The sequence below is a fragment of the Gallus gallus genome, chromosome 4 (assembly GCF_016699485.2).
Source record: "Gallus gallus isolate bGalGal1 chromosome 4, bGalGal1.mat.broiler.GRCg7b, whole genome shotgun sequence".
NCBI lineage: Eukaryota > Metazoa > Chordata > Aves > Galliformes > Phasianidae > Gallus > Gallus gallus.
This window is the reverse complement of record NC_052535.1, coordinates 81,509,258-81,537,169: the sequence shown is the minus strand read 5'-3', so window position 1 is coordinate 81,537,169 and position 27,912 is coordinate 81,509,258. Positions and strand designations below refer to the sequence as shown.

The window sequence follows — 27,912 nt, the reverse complement described above, 5'->3', positions numbered from 1 at the left end:
ATTTGAGGGTTGATTACAGTTCAGATTTTATCTCTGAGTGATAGTTCATATGTAGATGGGCAAAATGTATGAAGGTATGTCCTGTCATTTGAAATGAAAGACTTTTTTTTTTTTAACCTTCCTAACGTTCCTTTACTGGCACCGTATCTTTACACATCCTGTCTTTCCTCATCTTTTAGAAATGGTTATGTACACGAACCATATAGTTTTGTAGCTTCTTAAAAGCTGTGTTTTCTGACAGGTAGTTCCCAATAGGCAAGTGTTAGATTTCATCCAAAAATTAGCTTTCATATTTATAGTAGGTGAAATTTTGCCCTCAAGAGCGTGGTAAGTGTGAGCACTGAAGAATGAAAACCAACCCCCAGCAGATACTGACTTTTTAAAATGAGATCATCATAGTATTTAAAAAAATCTGGTCGTGCAACTTACACCTGTGGACAAATCTAGACAAGTTCCAGCCGAACAGTTTAGAAGAGAAACTGCTTTGTCTAAATGGGAACAGTATGTAGTTTCTGATGGTTTTGAATTCAGATTTCTAAGTATCCAAACTAAGTATGAAGTTTTCCAGCTGTTTTTGTTAAATTAGCTGAATTTATTTCAGGTACGTAGATGAATGTAAAGAAATGCTCTCATAGTAATTCTTGTTCCGTGATCTAAAAAAGTAAAGTGATCATGATTAAGGATTGCTGGATAATCTTAGGGACATATTACTTAAGAAAACTGCTATGCGTTTGGTATATATCAAAGCCAAAGGGAATACAAACTGTCTTACTAGCATACAAAAAAGTAGTTGATGTTTAGGGAAGAAATTCTTTTATTCCTATAGGTGCAATTTTTTGGAGTATTAATAAGTCCCCGCTGAGAGAGATTTTAAGATACTGATTCATGCAATTTAAAATAAACATTTCAAAACATGAAAGCCAATCCATGGTGTGCAGAATGCTCAGAGCCTTAAATTAGGCCAAGTGGATTGAGGTGAAATTCTGTCATCTCATTGTCCATAGAGCTTACTTAAGTGGTATAATTTCTGTAATTTTTGAGTTCTTGCGCTAAAGCACTCATTATTTCCAAAAGCAGTGTATATATTCTCTTTACTATAATGAGAACCCTATTAATTTTACTTTTTACCTTTCACAAACACAAGGGAGAATCATACTTGATGCTTTCATCTACATTCATGGAAGATGCCAAAGTAAATAACCATTTCTAAAACATACATATTTTGAAAGGCTTTTTTCCTGTCTTTTCTGCAAAGTGATACTACTGCTTTCCTTAAGTCATCCTTTTTTTCATTGCTCAGGAAAAAACATTGGAATGTTCTGTTCATCAGCTGTTCTGTACAGTATGTGGATAGAAGCAGTCATATTTATAATAGAATTCAGTGATGTAAGTTAAATTTTCTGGACTACAAATGTGAGTTAAGTTATAGCTTCTGAATGTATAATATTTTTGCAAGGCAGTACCCAAAACATGAGTACTCTTTAAATATCTGGATATACCTTTATAATCTTATTATGCTTCACAGATTCAGAAGCATTTCTGTGTAATTTTACAAGAACTGTCTTTTTAAAATGGATTTGTGTTTATCTGAACTAGCACTGTAGCAATGATGCCAATTACAGATCAGTTTGGACTTGGAAAATTCCAGAATACATGTATTAAAAAGTAGATCAGATCCTCTGCTGATTATGGGAATGGTGGAGCTACAACAGTGCTCTTCAGGTGCTGTCAGCTGCAGTAGGAAATTCCATGGTGAAATACAAAGGAAAAGATACAGAAGAGAGAAGAAGGGATTATTGTGAAGATTTCTAAGGGCGTCTATGTATTCTGAGGGGGGACAGGGCATGCTTGTTCCAAGACTGGCAAATTCAGTCAAATTATGGATAGATGGCTTTTCTCCTGAGCTGTGTTTACATGCCTGTTTTTTACTTCTTTGTGTTTTCTGTCTTGAAAATGTTGCAGATACATAGGACATTCTTTTCTAGCTCTTTAAACAAGTACAAAATAGGACAGTTGTAATCATTTAGGAAGTTATTTAAAGGCTCAAGAACACTCTAAATAACCAAGGAAAGATTATGTATGTTAAAGTTGTAGTAACTTTTGAAAATCAATACAAACGTCAATGTAAACATCAGCTCTCCTTCCAGTCTGTTACTCAGCTGGGTATTGAAGCTCTGGACTATGTGTTTGGGAAGCCATCACCTATCTTTCAATAGGTTTTTCAAATGTTTGCTGCCTTGATATAATTTGTGAACAAAGGTTTAGGGTAGATAAACACCTAAACTTCAACATTTCACTGGAAGTCTAACTGCCCTCAAGAATTTGGTGTGAATTACTGTTAGAGATGATGAGGAATTCTACCTCAGTGAGAACTGACTGGAACCACTCTTACATCCTTCTGGCTCTCTGGGAGTCAAAAGTCATCAGTAGGGGAAGTTTTCAATCTTTTGGTTGCCAGAATATCTGAAATCTTCATTTGATTCTACATGTCTCCATATATCACAGTCAAGTTTTCATTTACAGTCTTTGCGGGTCACTTGGAAGGTGTCTGTTTTCTCATATGTACTGACTGATGGACTTGATTCATCTGACAAGGACGTTGAAATTTACGTTATTAAGTAAATATTTGTGGGATCAAGTTCCAGGACAGTGGTTTAAAGGCTTGGGGTGATTTTCATGGTGAGGAAGAAATGCTGGTGAAAAGGTAATAGCTGGTATCTTTAGGTTACCATCCTCTCACATTGTCTACTGTTAATGGAATGATAACACTTCACGTAACACGTGAAACTCAGAGATTTCTAATACGTATCATGAAACTTAAGTAACGCTTATTTTTCTCTTTCTTATTACAGTCAGCAACTGTCTCTGATGGAGGTAAGCTGAAGCTTGTTTTTACTTTTATAATGAAAATGAAACAAGTTTTCCATATTAAGCAACAAAGCATGTGGTAAATAAGGCGATAAATTACAAGATGTGATTCCGAAGTGGTGCAGAGCTCTGTGACTGCTTTGGGAACTGTGCCAGTGAAAATGTTGCAAGGTTATGGTTACATACTTTCACTGATTTATTTGAATAGTTTTTCTTTGTGGCGCATATCTCTATATATGCACACTTTTATTATAATTAGGACTCTTAATTCATAGCGATAAAGAGACAGAGCTGGCATCTTTTCATGTAATTGGATGCTAGATAAAATCTCTGTATTTTATTGTCCTTTACATAGCCTGTTGGAGAGATGCTCTAGCTACTAAATTGTAAGCTGTGCTGGTGCATGCATTAAGGCTGAAATTTCTTTGCAGTGTGATGTATTATGAGAAGAGGGTAAGTAATATGATATTTCTAAGATCAGAGCATAAAGTTCTAGAGAACTTCTAAGTAAACTCCTCTTTGCGTCACCTGAGCTTGTTTGTTTTGATTTTTAAATGACTTTAATGCTTTAAAGGAATGGCCACTCTTTGTTAAACAGTAGATGATCTTTTTGAATCTTTGAAGTTAATTGAAACAGTTTAAGCATGCTTCTTCATGGAATAAAGATGTGTAGTTTAGAGTGCACAAGAGGTGGTTTTTGCTTGGCAGGAGCTGGTTCAATTGACCATGCAAGGAAACTCACATACATTTGATTATGTTTGGAATTCTTTGAAATCACTAAAAGAATTTTCATAAATATAAAAGTACAAACTATTGCTCTAATTAGTTCTGTAAAAATGAAGAGATTTTGTGAATGGTAAGGGTATTTTTTTATATTAACTGCAAATGTAATTTTAAAAGAAGCAGTACTATTCACAAAATTCCATTGTGTCTTAATTTCTTATTTCTTGCAAAACTAAGATTACAGTTAGGAAATAGTACTGTTTTTGTCCTTTTGGTAGAGCCATTTTTCAATGGCTGGCTGACTTTGTCAGGTATTTTCCTCCTCTCCTGCTGACAAAGTCTACTGATGTACTGTCCAGATGAGAACATAGACTCAGTAGTGTGTTTGTCTTATCTGCTAAGTGGCAGCAGAATGAAACATACGTAATTGTCTGTTCTGCTATTTATGAAATATTGCCTTTGATTCTGTGGGACAAATGGGTTTTTTTCCCCAGGTGTTACCTCTTGTTATCAAAGATTACAAAGCGCGTCATTTTTGTTTGTGCATGTATTGGATTAAATTCTAGGTGCTAAGGGACAAAAAAGTTGATTGATCTTTTTTTAGCCTACCCAAGCTTGGCAAGATCGTTGTAATAGTACTCATGTGATAGTTGTTTCAACCCTTTTATGTTTCCAGATGAAAACTTGTTTTAAGGATTTTCAGTTCTTTCAGTGTGACTGGTTGTATTTCATTCTGATTCCATAGGTACTTCTGTTTTCCCAGTTAATTCTGTCCAATTGTGTGAAGCCATGCAACTGAAGGGCCATGTAGGCTGCAGTGAAGAAGGAACAGATAGTAATTTATACACACTTTTCTGCTAAGATGTAGTGCTTACTATTTTTTCAGCTAGGTCGGAAGTTTTAACTTGGACTTACTCTTCATTCTTAAATGATATTCAAGACAGGGCTGGGGGAGAACAATTTATGTAGAATGCAGTAGTTGAACTATGCTAAGTAGTATTGAGTAAATGCTTAAATACCAAGAAAGCAGGTTGAAAAAATAAGAACCAAATGCTCTGATTCGTGTCTGAATTCCATTTGCAGGCCTTCATGTTTGTTGAGAATGTCACTGAAGAGTTCTCCCATCTTCTCCAATGTTACAAATTCATTAATAGGTGCACAGATTTACACATTTTGGAGCACATCTGGGTTAGAGGATTTTTCACTTGTGTTCGTACCATGAGTGTAGCAGCACGTACTTCCCTTCCTAGACTAATAGTGTTTGTACATACCTATGGTATAAATACTGTTGTTAAGCTTTAGCCTGGGAAGGGAAAGTTATGTTTAAAAAATAATAATCATTGTTTATACGTACCCTTTTGGTATAATAGGAGGCATGACACCTCTCTTTATGTTTTCTTTCCAAAGGCAATTAAGCCTCATGGATTTTATTACATTAGAGACAGGCACTGGAAACCATCTTCCTCTTGGAAAATTTATTTTATATGGTAACTCAGCTTATACAAGGCTGGGATGTTGTCAAAACTGTGCACTTGGGCTGTGAAGATGGGTAATGTTTAAAAGGTCTAGTTCCTTGAATTTGTGGCGCTTCCTGAGATGCTGACCAGCCACAGCTCTTAATTGTAAGTGACTTGCTTAATGAATTGCAGACAATTCAGCACCCGTATCACCACTGTAGATCAATTACAGCATCTATACTTCAGGAAGAGTAGAAACCATTTTCTATTACTACATGTAATTAGCACATATCTCCTCCTTCCCTACTTGGAAACTGTCCATTGCTCCTGCTGTAGGAGAGGAGTGTAGTGATGCAGGATGCAGGCTGCGGCTGATGTTTTGAGAATTGTGTCATCTCAGAGATAGTTGTTAGTCCACAGTTAATTTCTGGTTTTCACTATTGATACCTACACAGCACTTTACAAAGGCAAACCTTAAGGTCAAAGGACTTATAATAAAAGTACCTCATCATTCATCTCCCAGACAGACATGTGGTATCTTAATAGTTCTATTAAGAATCTCTAAGTCGGTTCTTCTACCTGCTATTACCTACAAAGAACAGTTCCGTGATGCTGAAGTCTATTATTTCCACATGCCTAAGCATATCAGATACTATAGGCATGTCCTTTTACTAAGGTACCACTTTGCTCTATTATCAGCTGATTTTTGTTTTCAGCATTCATCGTCTGGAAAGAATTTTAGCAAAGAGGATTTCCTGAAGCATTTTTTTGAAAGTTACCTGATGTGTAGAATAATAAATAATGCAAAACTCTATTTTAAAGAGTAACTAAAGGAGGTAGCACACACACACAAAAAACAAACAAACAAACAAACAAAAAAAACCCCACACAATAAAATCCAAAATAAAACCAACCACTGCAGCTAACACTGTAGGTACAGAAGTATTATTTCCTCCAGTAGGTATATGACTTACTTGTCAGTCACAGTGGCAGTGCACACTGTAGCTGTGTTCCAGAGTAGCATAAATAATTCAAGTTCCTTTAGCAGCAGTGGCAAAAGGTCTTTTCTTTAAATTATTTATGCAGCATTTTATAGTGCTTAGTGTTAAGTATACTATTGGTTTCCTCTGCTTGAAGCCATGGGGGTAAAGAATCGATTTGTTTCGAATGGTGTAAAAAGCTACCAGGAATTGCTGAGGAGAATGCGTTAGCTTCCCTTATCCCAAAGCTGCAGAGGAACAATGTGCTGGGCAGTGAGAGCAACCTTCACCCAATGGGTTCCGGGACATTACAGTTGAACTTGGTATGGATTCAGAAAGATGGCTTGCACTGAATGCCTTGAAGTATTTGATTAAGTGGCACCACTGTGGTTCCTATCAGCTTTATCCAGGTAATGTACTTAGTTATTAACTGGAATACTTTAATTGTATGAATGTATATGTTCAGATCATTATGAGGAGTATGTGGAGCTGCTCACAGTACAAGCTATATATATTTTAAAAAGTATTTGTAGGTTAAAGTACACGTATGGATCTTACAAACAAATGCATACAAAAATATCCTCAGCTGCGTTCTTTCATAGTGCTTATATTACCTAGGTCAAAACTTTCTGAGCCATCTTATCCTGAATACTTTGAAGATCTCGGTTGAGGAAATATGTGCATTTTCTTACAAAATGCTTTTTTTTTGGGGGGGGGAAATTAAATAAAACCACAACATGTGCAAACATGAAAGGTGTTCAAGATAGTCTTTGTGTGGATTTTAGAAAGCAGCCTGTCTCAATTCTGTTCTGTGTTTGATGAAGATAATAAATGAAACTGTGTTTGCACAGAGTGGTTCTTCCTTGCTAGTTTCAGACATTCTTCGAGAGGACAGGAATAAACTTAAGTCCCCTGGGTTCAGGATGACTAAATAAGAAGCCTTCTTTTACACGTGGTAGGCAGGTATTTGGGAAGTTTTCTCAACACTGTGCTGCCTTCCATGCTGCTGAGTAAAGGCTTTCACAGTAACCTCCTTTGGCTTCCTGATACTCCCAATAGCTAATCTTCCTTTTTAAAATACCTTACGAGGAGGAGTAGGCTGATTTGCACAGCTGTGTGGTTAGAGTGCTTGAGCTTGAGGAATTGGGGCTTTTGGATTGCTAAGGGAAATAAAGGGCTCAGTTAGAAAGTGTTGACTATTCCTCTGTTCTGAGGTGGGCTGTGTGTAGCTAGGAATACAGGAGCCATGAGTCAGGAAACTTGATGCTGAAGGCTTACATGGGAAACATTCCTCTGCAAGGGGAGAGAAACTGGAGTACAGTTTATACACTCCTGGATAGATTACGTACCAGTGTTACATTCAGTGATGTTTTCCCCAACTGCCCTTTTTTTTCCTCTGATTCTAAATTATACACCAGTATGCTTGCACCGTGCTGTAATGGTTTATATTCCAGCCATTGATACATGTAGTCGAGGAAACAAGAATAACTAGCCCTTTTTCTGGGAAATTTTCTTGTTCTGCATTGTTTTCATGTTAACGCATATTCCAGCAGAAATCTGTGTGTATTTTTAGAGCAAGCTGACTGCATTTTCTTTTCAGGTGTCAGGGTTAATGGTACCTTCTGAAAAACCCGAGTTAGCTAGATCAAGTCCAACAGATCAGAAACATCTTCCTGAGAATGAGTAAGCCCCTAGCACTGCTTTAACACTTTGGAGGGCCTGTGCTAGTAACTCACAAAGCTGTTGAAAATGCCATCTTATTTGATTCATCTGTTTTCATGGAATCTCTGTAGTCAACAGCGTATCAGAGGACTGAGAAGCAAGTTTATAGCAAGTGCAACTCTGACCCAGTGGAGTAAGCAGCTGCTAGCAATTAGAGGTAGTTAGCAGTCAGGGCAGGGTGTAAACACCCAGATGGTAATTGCAATTTGGTCTTCTTCCCTGCCGTAGGGTTGTGGAACAGCTGCCCTTGAAGGAGGGAGAAGCTGACCTTATGGTGACTGCCAGGCCTACCATTTTGCAGTCCCTCCTAGTCCTGAGGCACTGTGACTTGCCATTGAGCACTTCTTGTGGCTACACCCTAATTTCCCTATGTCAGACATGTAGGTTTAAGCACTTTGGTATGCGGGATGAGTTTACCTTTCTGAGTTCACTTGAGAGTGCCTAGGAAATGTTCCTCATTCATCACTAGTGATCTCCGGGCATTGAACCCTCTTGCAGTGGGGCGGTATCTGGGCTTCGTAACATCTGAAACTGTTCCAGAAGTGGGTGTCTATTTATATCCTGGACTGTAAAATAAAACACATCCACCTGCAGAGTTAAAGCAAAATACCCCAGGTAATAAATGTAGTCGTAATTCTCTTCAGATTCACATTAGCTTCTTTCACAATAGTTTCACTGTGGTGACAGGTATTCTCTAATGAGGCCAACAGTTGACTCAATTATGCTCTTTGATATGTCGTACAGGAAAAAGTGAATAAATATTTGTTATGAGGAAACTTAGCATTATTTGCTGGATCTTATATTTTAATTATTATTATATTATAAATTTAAACATTTTCCTTGTTGAATATATCCATTTAATTCCTCCCTAATCTAATTTGTTTTGTTATATTTTTCTTAAACAAAAACTTTGCCTGCAGAAAATGGTAGCAGTTAAATTTTACATCTTAATAAATATTTGTTAGCTACAGAATACGTTTAAAAATGAAGTTTCAGAATTTACTCTGTCTTTATAACTGTCTTTACAAATGACCGCGTTTCTTAACATGGAGTTTGGAAGTGTGAAGTCATTTTGAACATACAACACGAAAGGAGCTCTTAAGAGATCTTATAAAATAGTAATTTGAGTGAAATTACTCCTTTTATTTTATCTGAATAACTAACTGGGGAAAATAAACTTCAGTAAAAATGTCTCTGCAAGGAATAGGCCATTTCTTACCACATGTGAATTCAGTTCCCTTGAACTTATAGTGAGCTTTGGGTTTGTTTTCCATTTGGTATAAAATTATTGAGCACATTATCTATTTTATTTGAGGATATTATTTTTCCACATTTATAACTACTTATTTTTCAAGAATTAAATGCAGGGTTTTTTTGCATTTGTCTCTAGTTCAACGTCCTGCACGGAGCAGGGTCCATTTTATATCAGCCGAGATTTTTCAGGGCTTTGTTCAGTTGTGTTTCCGGAATTAATCAAAACTCAGACCACCTCTATGAATTGAGTAACTCTGAGTACTTCTATACCAATTTTACACTTGTGTAAACTGAAAGATGGAAGCAGCAGTGGTTTGTAAAAGGCCTTGCAACATATAAATGACAAGCTTATGAGTAAAACCATGTTGTTTGCAGTTCTCTCTCTTACATAGAAGAGCTGTCTCTTCCACTTTTCCACTGTGTGAGCAAGTGGTCACTTCTTCAAGAGTTTTTTTGTGTGTACTCTGTTTACTGGGACAAAGATTGTTTTGCTTTAATACATAAAGTTATTACAAGTATTAAAGTTATGTAGGATCTGTGGCTTGATGTCTCCTCTGGTATTAATTTCTTCAATTGACTTGTTTCCTAACTTTTCAGCCTTTAACGGAAATCTTCTAATTTCATGAAACACTTCACAGTGTCCTTGGCCACTGATTGAGAAGCATTGAAAAGGTTGCTATCTCCTCTTATCTGATAGGCTTTTGCCCACTTTCTGGTGAATGGTGGGTTCTTAGAGATCTGCCTTCGTTGGATAACATTAGGAAGGATTGCTGTCCATGAACTCAGGAATGTTAGCTCCTTAGGAGCAGAGAAACAGGGAGGAATATTTTGAAGACTGCCTTACTATGAGCTTGTGAAGGAGGTATAATAAATCAAGAAATCCATACTGCAGAGGAGAGTAGAAGTGAATATTAATCTGACAAATTTGTTTTTGTTTGTTTTGTAACAGAGCTGAATAGTGCTGATTTAAAAGACTGCATCAGTGAAAACAGTCTCAGTAGCAATGCTAGTCTTCCCAGCGTTCAGAGCTGTCGACGACTTCGAGAAAGAAGAGTTGCAAGCTGGGCAGTTTCATTTGAGCGACTTCTTCAGGATCCTGTTGGTGTTAAGTATTTTTCGGTAAGCTTGGAAAGATAGTAAGAGGCTTTTCAAACTACCTGATATCAGTAATTTTTCCGTGTTCTCTTTACATTCATGATGCCATCCTTACATAGGACATGCAGTAGGAGACTGTTACATAGTTATGATCTGAACATGTTTTAAGTTCAAATGGATTTGTCATTGAAAATAAATGGATTGCTGAGGAGCAAAGCTTCAGATAAAAGTTGAGGATATATTCTGCATTGAGTGTGATTTTTTAGGAAGATTTCCTATTGTGTAAAACATTGATATTTGTTTATTTTTATATCTGTAGCCTTTTTATAAGAAAAAGGCAAGTTTTAGTAGTTATCGAAGACTTAATGACATATTTACATTTGCCTACTGAAATGTTGAAAGCCTTGCTGAAGTGTTGGAAGCCATGTAGAAGATTTTTTTGGTGATACAGAGGCTTATCTTCCTGCTAAAATTCTTTAGAAATATTTTAGGAAGTAATTAGGTAGCTTAAGAGCGGTGGTTAAAGTTGCAGCTTGAAGGAGAATACTGTTGAGTATTTGAAAAGCAGGAGTGTCTACACAGGGCATTTACAACATTGTGAATAGTATCATCTTTATTTTACAATTGAGGTAAGCAAGCTCTATAAGGTTTTGCATCATTGCATTGAAGTTCTGTTGTTAATTCTGGATATGTTATAGGAGGAATTCTTTTGCTGTCCAAATCATTTTTAACAAAAAGAATGTAAAGAAACCTACGTTATAAGAGATGTATATTATTGGAATCTGCTGTAGCTCCTTTACTGACCATGAAAATGGTGAAGGAATCTTAAATGGCGAAGGAACCTGAAAAACAAATTAACAACGAACATACATTTCAGGAAACACAGAAAATAAAAACAAAATAATACATCCTAGGTATTAAGATCCCCATCTTTCCATTTTTCTCAGCAAAATAGTCAAAGTGTTATCAGTATTTCTGCTAAGATACTGAGTTTCTCTTCATAGTGACAGAAAAATTACAATTCTCCCTGAAAAATGATGTAGATCTAGTGAAAACTTGGTCATCGTTTCTCATTACTTTAAGTTATCAGTAGATTTACTTATGTAAACATAAGGAATTGTTGAGTTCTTTTTCAGTGCTATGAATGTTCAAAACTTTAAATAAAAGTTTGAATGTTGCTGGTGTTACTTTATTAAATTTTCAGATTAAAAGGTTAAAATTGCATTTCAGTTCAGCAAAAGGCAATCTCAAATATAAAAAGTAATAAGTTTTGTTTAAACTTTACAAAAGTCTGCGTCAAAGAAATACTCAATTTAAAGAACAGTTAGGGAATTCTGAAATTTACGGTGCACACCACCATTTTGCTGAGCCTCGGGAGAGATTCAGGGCCATTACTTAGGTTTGTTTACCTGCAGCCTGGATATTGTGAAGTGATATTGTGCAATCTGGATGTCGTGAAGTCTGATGTGAAGGAGAGTCACGGTGGCTGAAAGAATTCCCTTTATATGTGGTAGGTTAACATTCCTTCAAGAGGAAGTTCACAAGTTCAGAAGAGCCACAGGACAAGAAGGGAATCACCTATATCTAGCCAAAAGATACAGATATCTGTGCTAAAGAACCTCCAACATCAGCATTTAATTTGTGATTGCATAGTAAGCATCTCGGTCCATTTAGATTCAGAATGCTGAGATCTTTCCTGAGGACAGCTTTGTCACAGAGCAGGAATTACCTGCTAAGAAGGAGAGATTTTGCATGTTTTGCAAATACTTATATTTTGCATAATAGTCTGTTGATGAGAGCAGTCCCCGAGGAAGTGAGAGAATTGATTGCCCTTCCCTCCTCAAGTGGTTCAAACCAAAGTCTCCGGCTTCCCAGCCATGTTTTGACAGCTACATACAGTTCCAAGCGTGGCACCATTCAGTCTTCCTAATTGTTTTGTAGCCAGCTGTGTCAATGTTACGTGGCCAAAAAGAAGGCAAGCAGGAGGTTCACTGCAAGATCTGTAGTGAAGGCAGTGAGTGGGAAAGTAGGCAGTTGGGTTGTAGTTTCTGCTCACTCATTTGTTTCTCTGGATTGCTTCCCTTCCTTTCAGTGCATCATCCAATCTGTAATTACATGTAAAATGCAGCAAAGTCTCCTGACTACTCTTTCTGGATTTTTTTTTTGTGCTTTGTCTCAAATCAGCTATTACAGGACCTTCTGGTTTAAGCTGCTGGTGGATTTAGATTCCCTGTATTATGGTCCGCCTCAATTGTTTTCCCACAGTTGGACTCCCTGAATCGTAAAAGGACTAACCTAAAAATTTCATTTGAATGCTCATACCTAAAGCTTTAATCCATGAACAAGCTGGGTAATTTTCAGACAACCAAGTTAATTTTTTAAGCTTTTTTACTCTTTTTTTTCCTAACAAGTAAAATGCTCTCAAGAAACATATGCTGACCCAGAATTGAGCTATACAGGTTTGAATCAGGGACAGCTCGTGTTTGTACATTTTATGAATTGAATGGGGTCCCAGTCCTTATTTGGACCTTTGGATGCTATAACATTAAATGTACTGATTAGGGTTTGTTGTACAGGGAGATTTTTTTTCTGTCTAAGACTGTCTTTTCTAATGAGAACCCATCTGGCCACATAAGTGATGAAAGATTTTTATAGCGACCATGTGATATACAAAGTTCCTGTAATGAATACAGAATTGATTATGTACACAGTAGATAATTATCTGTCCTATTATACTATTAGAACTGCAGTTAAAGGCATCAGATTTACAGTGCATTTTAAAGAAGTTGTTTGAAAATATTAAAATTGTTCTGAAAAGTTTTTCACCAGTGTAGGTACTACGTAACATGAAATTTCAAACTTCATCTTTGTATGTGGAAATGATTTGATTGTAACTTGATGTGTTATTCTCAATTGTGTACATTTAGAAAGCAATGAGAGAGGAAAAGTGCTAGGCATATGTTGGGCATGCATTGATTTATTTGCTTTGAAAGATAACTGGACTGTTATACTGAATTATTATCATTGTCTAAAACTACAAGGAACTTCTTTTTTTTTTTTATGATGCACTTAATTATTTGTTTATTTTTCCCCCTTAGGAATTTCTGCGGAAGGAATTTAGTGAAGAAAATATTTTATTTTGGCAGGCTTGTGAATATTTTAATCATGTACCCGCACATGATAAAAAAGAGGTAAGTCAATGCTGTGTTTCAGTAGGTGATGTTACTTGCTACAAACTCATACTTCTTCAATATTATTGAAATTATTAGAATTTTGCTTGATCTTTGCACTGTGATTTCACCAAAATGGTGTTGGAACCTCAGTCTCTGAAAAGTACTGTCCCAAGTTTGAGATGTTGAGTGTATTTAGGCTTCAGTAGAGTTCAGAGGTAGCTCTAAAAATGGGCTGGGGTATTTTGGATGTTGAAAACTGGCTAGCCCAATGCAAAGGAGCGCAGAACAAGTTAATGTGATGACAAGTGAAAATTACCCTCTGTTGTGCTCGTGTGGCTGGACTGTCTTTACTTGCTAAGATAATGTTGTTTAAAATGTGTTTACACCATAAAAATGGATTCAGTTTCCTAGTACCCCTTTGCTTTTTTGTGGACACTGTCAATTTTTTCCCACTTTCTTCTGTCTTAGAACATTTTTTTTCTCAGAGTTCAGACTAATGTGATTTTTTTCATTACTTCCAGAACATGTTTCAAAGTAAACAGGATAAAAATAAAGCATTAATGTTTTTTAACAGGAAATATTTAAATGTATATATACATTTTTCTAACTTCTAGAAATTCTAGAAACATTCAGAACAGATAACGTGTTCTTAAAATAGCATTTAATATTCTTCTTAAAATAGCATATTCTTCTTAATATAGCACTTTTATTATTTTCATAGTCTAAATTTTGTTTTGTTGGCAGCTTTTACTGCTTAAGAAATATTTGATGAGCACTTCTAATTTTAAAGGAAAAAATTATGTGAATAAAATCAGCAAAAGCTGCTAAATGAAACCTGTTTATATACTTTATGAAAGTGGAATGGCGGTGTACTTTAGGATAGGACAGAATATAGCAGTGAAAAAAACCAGCTGTATAAAATTGCAAAATTATATATAAATTCATATGGATAAGATAACATTTGTTTTCTGCAGCTTTCTTACAGAGCTCGGGAGATCTTCAGTAAATTTTTGTGTAGCAAAGCTACAACCCCTGTTAATATTGATAGCCAGGCACAGCTGGCAGATGATATTCTCAATTCTCCACATCCAGATATGTTCAAGGAACAGCAACTTCAGGTAACCACAGAAAGCATAACTTTTGTACACTTCTTTCTGTTATCTTTCCATGTGAAGTGCTTTGAAATGTCTAAAAGTATTTTCTCATGCTGAATATCTTAATATCTATAAAAAGGCAGAGAGATCAAGATGATAGACATTTTGTTAGCGGTATAGCAAAAGACTGCATAAAGGAATACTTCTTGATTTTTTCTGTACATATGTGATTATATAGGAAATTGCCATTATTTAGATCTAAAAAATATAATTGAAATGAAGATGTAGCACAAGGAAATAGTATAATGTGATGAAATGCCACTGCATGTTGTATTTGCATCTGGTTGCTTATTCTTTTCTGTAGCGGGCAGTTTTGTACAGACACAGAATCTAATTTTGGTTAAAGTGGTTTGTAAAATATGCTCTGTTTTACTGAAGGAGTCTTTCCCTTGTGCTTTAATAGAACTGTCAAAGAGCTTGTTAAAATGTTGATGTTCAAACTGAAGACCTCTGAAGTTGGTGCATTTTAAATAATTCTTGATGTTCAGAACAGTTATGTAACAACAGGATATATTTTACATTTTCTGTAGAATTTGAGTTTCTCCTTTTCTCCAAGTAATTCGAACTCCCCACCCTAACAATTTAGCAGTAGAAATAACTTTTGAGATCATGGTATGTAGGAATCAAGGAGATAGCTTTAACTGTATAAATTGAGCAACTCACAGTCTTGTTCTGAGTGCAACCTTGGATTTCATGCTTTTGGATTTAAGACCAGATGGGTGTAGTAAGTTCCTCCATCTGCAAAGCGGAGATAGAAGGGTAGGTCTTAACTGCTTCTTTGGCAGCTTCTATTGTATAAGGGAACATACAGCCACCCCCTGTGCACCTACCAATTGCCAGGCGTGATCTCAGACGCTTTATCATGTGCTCTCATCTTGGCTTTGTGGACCTCTTCTTCCTTTCCTATTTGATTGGTGGAACAGATGGTGTTCTTGTGAGTGTGGTGGCTGAGCTGATGCAGGTTTTCCTTGTCCTATAAAAATGCTATGTCCTCAAGTTGGAGGTGGATGAAAATGCTAGCATGAAGTGCTGCTGTGGGTCTGATCCCAGCCGTGTGGTCTGCCTGGAACTGTCTTGCTTCTCTAACTTGTCAATGTATCTGTAGTTTTCACATCAGATCCCTCATATCTGTTCATCCCACTGGCAGATGAGGTGAAGCAGGGTGAGAATTACTTCAGTTTAATTAAGCAGCCTTGCTGCTAGGTGTGCCAAACAAGTTACTGATGTTGTGCTACCCTGCTGAGCTAGGTGCTGGGTGATGGACTGCCATGCTGGACTTTATATCTTGGTTTCACGAAGTCAGTTTTGTGGTCCTGGTGGGTGACCTTGAGAACTGAGATCTGGAAGAATGATTAGTTTGTGCAACACACCCACAGACTTTCAATGTTCAGCTCACAACAGTGATGCCACATTAATATTGAGAATGCTTTGTGTTTGCAGAAAATGTTAACGTGTAAATCAATATGATTATAGCATTAAGTGTGGGAAATTGGGGTTGTAATGTCATCTGGCAACATATGGCAGGACAGATGATGATCAGCTCTAAATGAATTAATAAAATGGTCATTACTCAAACAAAGTTCAAGATTTTAGCTGCATTGCAAAATAATATCCTATGTTTATCTATCTATATAGGAGTATTTAGACTCTGTTTCCATTTTTCCTGTATCAGCGCTGTATCTGTGAGTCCATGAGATTGAGACATCTGAATTCTTATAATTAATTCTCTTTATTTTGTGCAATAGACAGCAGTAATATTCTTTGAGTTCAACAGAACTCACTGTTTTTGCAGCTGTGTGCGTTGTGTGTACTATGTCATTTGTTGAGCCTTGCCTTGAAGATGATATGCTGCCTTTCTGCATTTTACCAGTGCAACTGTGGATGGTGTTTTTCATAGTGAGATTCCCCTCTGTGAGCAGTTTGTCAGTTGGGAAGGGTCACTGTCTCTGAATTGTCTCTTTGACACTGCATTGAGGGCTCATTAGGCTTTGTGTTGAGCTGTTTCAGCACATTAAACTCACCCTACAGGAGTATTTTTTCCATATGAAAAAAATGGTTCCATATGGTTAGAGGGTCCAATAGAGAGAGCAGGTAACACCTAAGACGGAATGGAAATGTATGAGGGAAGGTGAGAACAGAAGCTGGAAGCCAGCATACAGATTGCATTAGGTTTCTGTGACACTGCAGCATCAAGTTCTTTCTGCTCTATCTTGCTGTTTCTCAGTAAAGATTTGGGCTGAGGCTTGTTGAGAAGGTTGTCTCTCAGTCTGAAAAATGCTTTCTGCCTACAGTGGGGCCACTGCAGTTTAGTGATGGACTTCTCTGTAGACTATTGGGAATGCCACAGCCAGCATAGTATTCTTGTCTTGTAGAAAATTAGTCATGTGCAAAGAGGTATTCATACTGGATTTTCAGACCATGTGTAGTTAGTTTAATCACGAGAGAAGATGCCAAGGTAGAAGCATGAATTGACTTAAAACTATAGGTTTGCAAAAATAGAGTAAAAAATTTAAATAGCTTAGCAGTTAATAAAAAACCTTTTCCTTTACTTGCATAAATTTAGCTTTGGTTAAATTAGCCTTAGATGTTTCCTCCGGATATAGAGATATATGTTAGTTGTACTCAGAACAGCCATCTTATGTAACCTGTTGTTTTACAAGGTCTTTATTTATGCTACATTGACTTTTGGATCCTCCAAAACCTTTTCTTATGATTGGGCATATAAACATTATGTTAAGGATCCTATAAAGGGCTCTTTGCTCCTTCCTGTGTCAATAGTGAACCTGTAAATATTGTAATTGGTTACTATTTTATACTGAAATATATCATATTTCTGAGTCTTAGACCATAAATACTTCTTTCATTCACAGCTACCCTAAAATGCGCTTGTGTAATTTAACAAGTACTAAGTAATTTATAGAACTGATGTAATATCTCTTGAAAATATTTCAAGTAGCTACTTGTTGTGTTCTTTGCATAGAATGTGCAGGCATAAATACAGTGAAAGATAGATATGAGGTTGGTGTTGTCAGGAAATAGGCATTTGTCTGAACCTGTACTTAAAGTGTCAAATTGTACTTCCTTTTAAACTGGGACAATGTACTTAACCAGGTATAAGCAAAATCATGCCTCCTGCTATGTTCGTGTACTGAATTTTGTGGAAATTGGCTGAAATAGCATCTTTTCCTTCATGTGTCATTTAAGCTTGCCTAACTGCTATCTATTGCATTTCAATTTCAGATTTTTAACTTGATGAAGTTTGATAGCTATACTCGCTTTCTCAAATCCCCCCTTTACCAAGAATGCATCCTAGCCGAAGTTGAAGGTCGGACTCTTCCTGATCCACAGCGTGTTCCCAGCAGCCCCACTTCTAAACACAGTATTAGTTCAGAGAAGTCCAATATCTCAACACCGAAAAAGGTTACTTTTGATTTTGTTGTTATCTGAAAACTAAATGCTCTTAAATACTGTTTTTCAAGTTCTTTAAAAAGTTGAAAGACAATACATAAAAACCAATTAGAATGTTTGCCTAATGATGCTGGCAAATATTAAATTTACAAAATCTTTATGTACTCAGGAAGACACTTTATTTTAATCCATAACATTGATTCAGATTTTTAGCTGTTGAATTCCTGATTAGAATTTGAAATCTATGTCATTTAAATCTATATTGTTTAAATCTATGTACAAATAGAAACTTAGGATTATTGTCATACATCAGTTGAGAGGCTTATTTTGGTTGATTATTGGAATTATGATATTTTAGCTTTTGGTAAGAGCAGACATTTTATCAGAAATTGAGAAATCTTAACTTAATTTAGCTCATTTTTGCAGGAGATGGTCTTTGAACTTCTTATACCAAAAGATGATTCTATGTATAGCAGATGCATTTGCTTAAAAATTAGACCCATTCTCTTACTGATCTCCTAACATTAGAGTTTGTCTTCTTCATCAGGATAATACCACCATATTATTACATAACTGTATGGTAAATTATAACTTAGCATTTTTCATGTCAATCACGACATGTTAGCCCATCTGCTTTTATGTATTTCTATGAGGAACCTTTAAAAGTAGTGCTTTAAGGAGTAGTCTAATAATCTAGCAAGAGTACTACCTTGTTAAAAACAAGTTTAGCTTAATAGCAATTATTCCTGTATTCTTCAGCACTAATAAATAGTTTGATTGTACACGTAAATATAAAACAGTGAATTGCCATTATTTTTAAGTGCAGTACATGTTCAAGCTTAGTCCAGGAAAAATCTTTGAAATATTTAAAGGGAAATTCTTTGTTATAAAAATAAGGATAAAGGCTTTTCCACAGTTAATGGTAAGCTATGGAGAATTCTTTCATATTTACAGGAGCTCTAAATGGCTTACTGTCAATTATAGTCCCTGCATAGTAGCACATGTCCATCTTGTATTTCTTTCTTTTGGTTTCATAGTTATTAAGGGGGGAGAAGTGATAGTTAACCTGACCATCACACATTCATCTAGGAAGAAGTGTAGACACACATTCATCTAGGAAGAATGTTTGTTTTAGATAACGTGCTTATAGTTGTGTTCCAGCCAATAATTTGTCTTTTGGTGATAGCTAAGTGGTAAATCAAAGTCAGGAAGATCCTTAAATGAAGAGTCAGGAGAGGAGGATACTGAGAAGAAAAAAAGGGGGACGTTTTTCTCATGGTCAAGAAGTAAGAGTTTGGGAAAGTCACAGAAGAGAAAGGAAAATGGTGATTATCCAAATGGTGAGTGTTCACATTCCACATTGTTGCATAGTTGTTTCAGCAGTAGATGTAATTCTCATATTGAGTTCACTCAGCACATCTATAAGTGTGACAGAGGGAAAAAAAAGCTGTTTAATCAGAAGGCCAAAGGATGGCTGATATTGTTGTGAACTTCATAAAAAAAGCAGGTGCAAAAATAAATAGATAGAAGTATGAAAATATTTAACCTTATTTTATTTACTTCCAAGAGAGTATTGTCTGCTTTACAGTAAGCTCTGCTCTTTTTTTTGCTGCTGATTGCTTTTTCAAGCAGAGGGCTACTATTTTTTTTAGTAAGATAATTTCAGCTCTTTGCAGAGAAGTTCAGGAGCTGTACATACAAATAGTGCTATAGCTAGATATTTAAAAATTCCTCCAACACTGACCTACCATTTGTTCTTTTATTACCACCAAAGCACATGTGCTTTTGAACACACTATTCATGTTTCCTATTAGGAAATGACTTTCCATGTTTGGTGCTTTCCTGACTAAAATGAAGGAAGAAGAGTCAGAGCTGTGAAAACCATTGTAACCTGTTATTTTGTTACTTAACTGTTGTCAAGAGTTTAGGGAAGACTTCTACTATGAATGCACCAGTACATGGCCTCTAGAGGAAGAGCTGAAAGTGCTGGATTAACTCAAAATTCCATTGAAGCACCAGATTTAGACCACATGGTGTCTGTGGTTTCTTCTTGTCTATTTTCTGGTAAAGCTCTGGTGTCATAAGATAATTTTGATCATATGAATACTTTGTGTTCTTACTATACTCACATACAAAAATTTATGAGAAATACTTGCTAAGATTATAGACTTCTAAAAGTGACTGTCCAAGATCTTATTTTTCTGACACCAAGCCTACAGTTTAAGAACACATTCATAACCCCTCAGAATATGTGACAAGGTAGACTAATTTTAAAGTTTTAAAAATAATAGACTTTTAGAAAATATCTCAGGAATAAAAAAAAAAATAAATATAAAACCAAATCAGGTTCTTCATGGGTTACATAACTCGATCAAATGTTGTTTCACTTACAGTATGAATATTTTTTTCCTGTGGTGAAAAAGTGATTTCTCTGACACAAGAAGCTAATGTTCTACAACAGTTTTTCTGTATTGTAACAAATAATAAAAATAAACATTTTTGCTGATTGTCCATTCTTCCCATGAACAGATTCTATTCAGTCCAATGGATTATCATACAGGCGGGAATCCCAAGGCTCCATGTCTTCAACAGCTAGTCTTGACTTGGTAATGGCTGGGTCTTAATAATAAAGTGGGAAACAGGGAAAACAGTGAATTGTTAATTTTCTAAGATATGTGAAGTAATTTGCTTGAAGTAATACTTTGGGAAAGCATCGTTGAATGATGCAGTTTTCCTCTGTTTAACCTGCGTTCAAGTTGTTAGGCTGATTTCTGTGATACCAGTGTGTTTTTTGTTTCTCCTTTATTTATTTATTTATTTATTTAAAGTTGTGTGTTTTTCTTCTTGTCATCGTGACTTAACTCTGCTCCTTTAATGTCAGGAAAGAGATAGGGATTTTAAACCTTGCAATTTTATGTGAGTATTATGGAAATAATCAATGAAGACACTGCTTTCTAACCATCAAATTCTATGTTGACAATGTGAATGGAATGAAATGCAACACTTAACAGTAGATCATAAAATAAAATTAAAATTATAAAATTACCTAGGTTGAGATGGAGAAATAATATAAAAAAGATTTTGAAAAGGTTTTTGGTAATCATGATAAGTAGACTCTAAATTGCTAAATGGTCTAGATTATAGCAACTATGTAATTTCGCCTACGCATGGCAAAGTTATGTTTATTTCTATTGCAGAGAAGTCCTAGTTTAAAAAACAGAAAGCCCTAACTGCTGTGGAACAACACCCCCTTTTTTCCTTTCCACTCCAGCTGATTAAGTTACAAAGTTATTGGGATTTGGATGGGAAGAGGCAAGTAGAAAAAAAGAGATAAAGCACAAAGAGTAGCCCAAGAGAATGTTGAAAATGGTATTTCTGTAGTGTTTTTAAGTATATAAGTGAGCTTTTTGTTCTGTTTTCAGGTGTGCTTCTGATATTATGTGATACTGTCATTGTTCTCCTGTTACTGTTGAATAAAGGTTAATGCTGTGCCCTTTCCCCTTCACCTGTAACATTGTGCTGCTTTCCCTTTTAAGTGAAAAAAAAAGTCCATAAAGTGATTTTTTTTAAAATATTTAAATCTGGTGCATTTGTGTATATATAGATATATATGTATATACATATATAGCGTTTAGATGACTGTGAAGGAAAAGGAGATTTTGTTTGAGGAAGCTGATGTCTGAAGGTGTTCATTATCACTTAAGTGTTGATTCATAACATGCCTACAGTAATTTTTACATCAGTGGATGATTTTGGGTATAGACACTTAACTATTTGGAATCTAAATAAGGTTTTGTTTAGTTATGACACTTCTTTGATTGAGAGTTGTGCTCTGTACCACAAGAATCCTGTAACCTGTTTTACGCACTCAACAGTCCACAACGTCATTGGTTCTCGAATTAAGATTTGTGCTGTGTTATTTTCATCCAATGTTTTTTTTCCTTCAGGATGTACATTCATTTGATATTATTATATTCTGGAGGATTTCAAAACATGTCTGACAGTGTGGACTCAAGTTGGTTTGATTTATAGAGACTCTGAAAGCTTATACATATTCCCAGTTTTTCCACTGACTCTTCTTTCTTTTTCTTGTCAAGTCTGAAGCTTCTAGACTGCCTGTATTTGTACCAGATAAGGAGAAATCCCCCAAGTACTGCTCTGTAAACCTTCCAGATGGTTCATCCAGCAAAATGGCTGTTAAATCTGGATTCTCTATCAAAGAGGTGCTGTCTGGGCTCTGTGAGAAACATGGCATTAACATAGCTGCAGTGGATCTTTTTTTAGTTGGAGGTGATAAGGTACTGTGTATTTTTGTGCTTGCTTTTTTCATAGTTATGTTATTAATAAGAAGCTCTGTTCTCTCAATAGTGATACGTATTTCCTGATTCTCCCTATAGCTTTACATTGACAGTTCTAGTTAGAAGAAGAATTTTAGTGAAACTGCAGTTGGAATAACCTTGGTAATGGTATCCACATTAGAGAAAGTAAAAGAGAGCTTATAGTAATTTCCTCATAGTAATAGGTTAATTTAGGTATCTAGTCTGTATACTTTGTCCAGGGGGAAGAGTTAGTGTGTAGAAATATTCACGTAGTAAAACAGGTGTGTGATAATAGGTTGGTCTCCAGTTGACCTGGATGGGGGTGATGTCTCTTATTCCAACAGAAGGGTCTGCAATTCAAGAGAAGCTGTGGATGTGAAGCACTTATTATTTATGACTATGATCAGTCTAGATGATCACAATGGCAAAGAGTGATATGTGTGCATGGTTAGGTGCCTATTCTTTTAAATCTTCTAATGACTGCTAACTTCCCATATTTTCTAATATGTCATCCTATGTAATAGTTTAAGTTGAAGGATCTTAGCTTGTTTTAAAACAGCAAATTACCAAGCACCTGCTGATGGCAGTGGAAGCTGAAGTTTGATCATGGTCTCACTGTATGCATTAATGTTTTAACATATTTTAAATTAATATCCGGTAGAATGCATGCAACCTATATTAGTAATTTTCTTAGTTTTCTGAATAACTTTTTTGAACTTTTTTTTGACATAGCTGTTTCATATTGCATATTTAAAAATTAATTTGTTCGTTCTTCTTTTCCTGACCTGTGCCCTGTAGCCACTTGTATTGCACCAAGACAGTAGCATCCTGGAGTCTCGGGACCTACGCTTAGAAAAACGCACTTTATTTCGGTAAGAGTCAAAAATACCTCTTCTGGTATTTTCCACCTCAACTTGTTGTAAGTACACTGAAGTATATTGCTGTTTACCTTTGCAATGGAACAGCTGTTAATGCCTAAAAAAATTGTTCTGAATCTTGTTAAAATACCTAGTCTGATGTTAACTGCAGTGTCTTGCAGTTAATTCACAATATGAGTTTCTGGTTAAATAAAAGTATCAGTCCATTTTTACTTTGAATTGCAAGGAAACTTAAGCAGGAGAGAGGTTTTTAGTGTGGGACCTCTGAGTGCACACAAATGCCTGTTTGACATCATGCCTGTGTTTAAGCCCTGATCTTCCTTAATTTTAGAGCTATTGAACTGCTTTCTCTACAAGTGATGGTGAGATTAGGATACCTCTAAGAGGTATTTCAGCTGAGGGCAACCAGAGTAAGGATCAATGGGAGAAAATGGGTACAGGAGTACTGCAAACTGACTAGAGCGGTACCTGATGAGTTTTAAATGCTGAAAAAGAAAATTGTCTGGTGTGCTCTCTTAGATGGAAGCAGAAGTTAGATGCCAGTGTCTAGTTTAGGGACATTTAAATACTTTTATGATCTCAGTGTCTTAACTGTTCAAGCTGGAGCTGATGTGAACAGCAACAAGAACAAAATTTGTCCAAGCCTATCTCAAGTAATGGACTACTTGAGGTACATGGTATGTTGTGAGTTACTCTAGCAGCGGGAAGATATGTTTTCCTTCCATCCAAGGCTGCAGCATGGGCGTGGAATTAGTTTGGAGCACTACTGGACCATAATGGTCGGAGCAACGTGAGAGGAAAGTGCCATGGCATGTATTCAGTTGGTCTGAGGATCACCATGCCATTAGGTTGCTTCATGCTATTACTCAGCTTTGGCAACTGAAACAGTGGAAATTTTATTTGTATTGCTTTTTGTGATAGTGAAGTTGCACCATTTGCAGTTAGTAGTTATAAACTAGCGTAACTTTGCAGTCAATTGGATTTTATATATTTTTAACATTTTATTAGAATAATTCATATGTACTGTGGCAATTGGTGTGTTTCAGGCTGGATCTTGTTCCAATCAATCGATCAGTTGGTTTGAAGGCCAAACCCACCAAACCAGTAACAGAGGTCCTAAGGCCTGTGGTTGCAAAATATGGTTTAAATCTTAATGAGCTTGTGGCAAGACTAGTAAGTATCTGTTGATGTAATTCAAGCTGTAATATTTTCTGTCTGGAGAAGAGTATGTGATAGTTCCTGAATTTTTTTTCTATCCTAATATGTGAAGGGAGTACTTGTTGTACTTGTCCTAGTACTTGAAGGGAGCATATGATCAGGAGGGGGAACAGCTGTTTATGAGGGTGGATAGTGATAGGACAAGGGGGAATGGTTTTAAACTGAGACGGGGTGGTTTAGGTTAGCTATTAGGAGGAATTTTTTCACACAGAGGGTGGTGACACACTGGAACAGGTTGCCCAAGGAGGTTGTGGATGCCCCATCCCTGGAGGCATTCAAGGCCAGGCTGGATGTGGCTCTGGGCAGCCTGGTGTAGTGATTGGTGACCCTGCACATAGCAAGGGGGTTGAAACTAGAAGATCATTGTGATCCCTTTCAACCCAGGCCATTCTATGATATGATACTATGATGTGATAATAATTAGGTATCATTAAAATCTGTACTGATAACTATGTGTTGATATGAAAAATGAAGAATAGTCATAACCATTATGCTTAATAGCAGCTACTTCAAAGGTTTAGGCTGCATCTATTTCATATTCTCTTTCAAAATAAATCCAGCATCTGAAATAGCAGAGCTTGAACATAGCTTTTATTCCAGAACCCAACTCTTCCCTTTGTTAGCCAGTGAAATTTGATTGAGATTAGTTAAAGCTATTATCCTGTGAATTCCCATTATCCTGGCAATCATGGAAGATGCTTCAAATCCACATGGAGAATATTTCTGTGAAAGCAGACTAACTTAACTTGTCCACTACTAAATACTGACCTAGCATTTCCTCTATTCTGTTATGATGAAATATCAGGAAATGAAATTACATTTTGTGGCATTTCTGGAGTGGCTGAATGACTCCATGTTTTCCAAATATCTGTAGAACACTTTGGTATAAAGATAATTTCATTTAATGAAATTATAAAATTACAGAAATATGTTTAATTTAGAATAGAAAATTATCTCATATTTCCTCTACAAAATGATTGGCTCAACATATGCAGTAATGGTCCTGGATTATTTGTGTGTGCTCACAAATTGGATTATTTTGTCTCTTTGTATCTTCTTTTCCCCAAATACCATAAATGAGTTAAACTCATTGTAATCAAAGTAACTGAACAGAAATGAAATAAACATTTCTAGAAGGTGGAAGGAGGACTTACAGAGGTTACAGTGAAACAGAAACTGCTCATTTTCTTTAAAAAAAGTCAAACTGTGTAAATTTGCTCTGAAAACAGCTTTTTCTCTTTTATATACAAACTGTGATCTGACTTTAGAATGGTGAGCAGGAACCACTTGATCTTGGTATCCCTATATCTAATCTGGATGGTCAGCGGGTTATTCTAGATGAAAAAGAGCCAACAAAGGGTAGAGGTAAGGTGCTATAAAGCTTTTATTTATGATGTCAAGTCAGTTTAATAAACTGTACCTGCTTAGTTTCTTCTGTTGACACAAAGATAAGGTAAATGTGGTTAGGTTTACATATGTAACATGTAGCATGTATTCTTTTTTAACAAAAAAAGGAACACCATTTTTAAACATTGAAGTATAAATAAACCTGTTGATACCAATCTCTTTACAGTTGCTATAAGAAATTTTGCACAAGTAATACTTGAGTAGTTCCATGTGTACATTTAAGGCCATAGTTCATAGTTATATTAATGAGAATAAAATGCTAAATAACTTCTGTGAATTTGGCAATTAAGTAAAAATTAGCATTTTGTATGATTAAGACGGATGCAGTTTGTGCAGCAGCTGTATGTACTGCTCTGGTAAGCCCCCACCTCAGCCTAAGGAAGTCGCAGAGCCTACATCTCAGATCTAAAGCTTTTAGTTTTTGAGATAATTATATAATTTGTTACTTCTGTGCACAGAAGCATTTGAAAAATAAATATTGGTCAACTTCAGAACTGCTGACAATCTTTTGGCACAATTACCATGCTAGCTTAATGTAAGTGACCTTGAGAGTAAAGATTCATTTTCATTAGAAGACATTTCCATAGATGTAGAACATATAGTTTTAGCAATGAAATTACATGTGGCTAAATTAAATTGACTTAATGCAGAGATTCTCTTTGAAGAAGACCTATGAGAATAAATTTGAAGGTATTTCTGAGGAACAGCAGGTTTGTCATTTTTCTAGGAAATAAAATCAATTGCCATTTTGAAAAGAAAAAGTTATCAATCTAAATACTCCCAAGGATAATTAATTAAGGGATTATAAATAAAACTGTAATCCTATGTGCTGCCAGCTATTATTAAAGCCTAAGTCATAGGCTTTAATAGGATCATTCTAGTACTTGGCTCATTCTGTGGCATTTAACAGTGAAAGAGGGCTGTGATTGGAGAATACTGGACGTGACCTTTCAGTGGTCTTTTCTATGATTTTTTAAAAACTTGTTGAAATTGGATTTTCTGAATTTGAGAATTAGAGACTGAATTTGAAATTTGGATTTGAAACCTATTTCATCTAAATTAACAGTAAATTTAGGAGAATGTAAATGAAACTTCAGAGTCTTTATACTTTGAATGTACTGCTAGTTTAAGGAAAAAGTAAAGATGAGAGGGAGGTTCTTGTAGGCTTTGACTGCAAGTGTCAGGGATATCAGCTCTGATTGCTATTTTCTGAGTATACCTTTGTGAAATTTTAAAGCAAAAAATCTGTTTTGTGCATCATTGTCACTTAAATGTTACTTCGGGAAATTATTAATTTGTAGCTATAGAAGCAATGTTTATGTTTAGTGTTTACAGATAAACAAAAAGGTGCATCGGTAAAACAGAGTGCAACTGTAACTACTTCAAGAAATCAAGTATCTACTGTAAGTCTTCTGCAATGATTTTTGTCCTTCAGTTCATCTTTCATTTCCTTCTGGAACTGTATGCTGAAAGTTGCATTTATCCATGATTTTCAATCAGCCAAATTGTGTAACAAGATAGAGCATAGCTGTAATTCATCCGGGATATTTCTACTGTCAATAGCATTTATGTGGGAGAACTTCTGTCTTCACGATGAATCCAATAGCTTTCTCTATTTGTATTATTTATTTATTTTGACATCATATGTTTATCTGTATTTAAAAGTGATTGAGTCACTCTGAAATTTAAAGGTCCTTTCTGTAATCTGTTTTTTCCACAGTAAACAATGTTATATGATTTATATGTTTTTGGCCAGTGTTAAGGCAAATGTGTTTTTTGCAATAATCAAGATTAAACTAAAACATTGATTGTGGTGATGTTTTCAAAATAACTTGTTGTTTGCTTAGACTATATTATGAACATAATGATATAGCCTAAATGTAAGTAGTATACCTTAACTTTCCTTCTAATGCAGGGAGAGGGAAGAACTCTAGGAAAGTCTAATTCTATCAAAATGAAAGGCGAAAATGGAAAAAATGCTAGGGAAGTCCGGCTGTCAAAGAGAGAAGAATCTATTGCAAAGATTGGGAAAAAAAAATGTCAGAAAATAAATTTGGATGAAGCAGAGGGTATGTGAATTTTATATAGCTTATGTAATGACATAAATAATCTTGGAAAAATTAGAATTTTATGTCTGTGTAGGAAAAAGTATTGTGTGTTTAATACTGCATTTTGAAAACCAGTCATGAGCTTTATATTTTTGTTTGATACTGTTTGAATTATAAAGTTTTTGAAGCTGAAGGTAAAATTTTAAGA

General features: G+C 35.6%; 1 protein-coding gene across 11 annotated transcripts in view; it reads left to right on the top strand.

Moving 5' to 3' along the window:
- The window catches only part of RGS12 (regulator of G-protein signaling 12), an 85,341-nt gene that overhangs the window by 38,086 nt on the left and 19,343 nt on the right, over positions 1-27,912 (top strand). For 10 of the 11 annotated variants that reach the window (XM_040699315.2, XM_040699314.2, XM_420820.8 and 7 more), the window contains 13 exons: positions 2,853-2,874; positions 9,954-10,123; positions 13,198-13,290; positions 14,247-14,390; positions 17,667-17,846; positions 19,021-19,174; positions 20,364-20,440; positions 21,932-22,132; positions 22,952-23,025; positions 24,078-24,204; positions 25,518-25,614; positions 26,983-27,059; positions 27,572-27,725. In XM_040699315.2, the coding sequence (XP_040555249.1) occupies positions 2,853-2,874; positions 9,954-10,123; positions 13,198-13,290; positions 14,247-14,390; positions 17,667-17,846; positions 19,021-19,174; positions 20,364-20,440; positions 21,932-22,132; positions 22,952-23,025; positions 24,078-24,204; positions 25,518-25,614; positions 26,983-27,059; positions 27,572-27,725 (1,570 nt within the window). The remainder of the gene's footprint in view (positions 1-2,852; positions 2,875-9,953; positions 10,124-13,197; positions 13,291-14,246; positions 14,391-17,666; positions 17,847-19,020; positions 19,175-20,363; positions 20,441-21,931; positions 22,133-22,951; positions 23,026-24,077; positions 24,205-25,517; positions 25,615-26,982; positions 27,060-27,571; positions 27,726-27,912) is intronic. The other variant, XM_046940662.1, reaches the window with a different exon arrangement.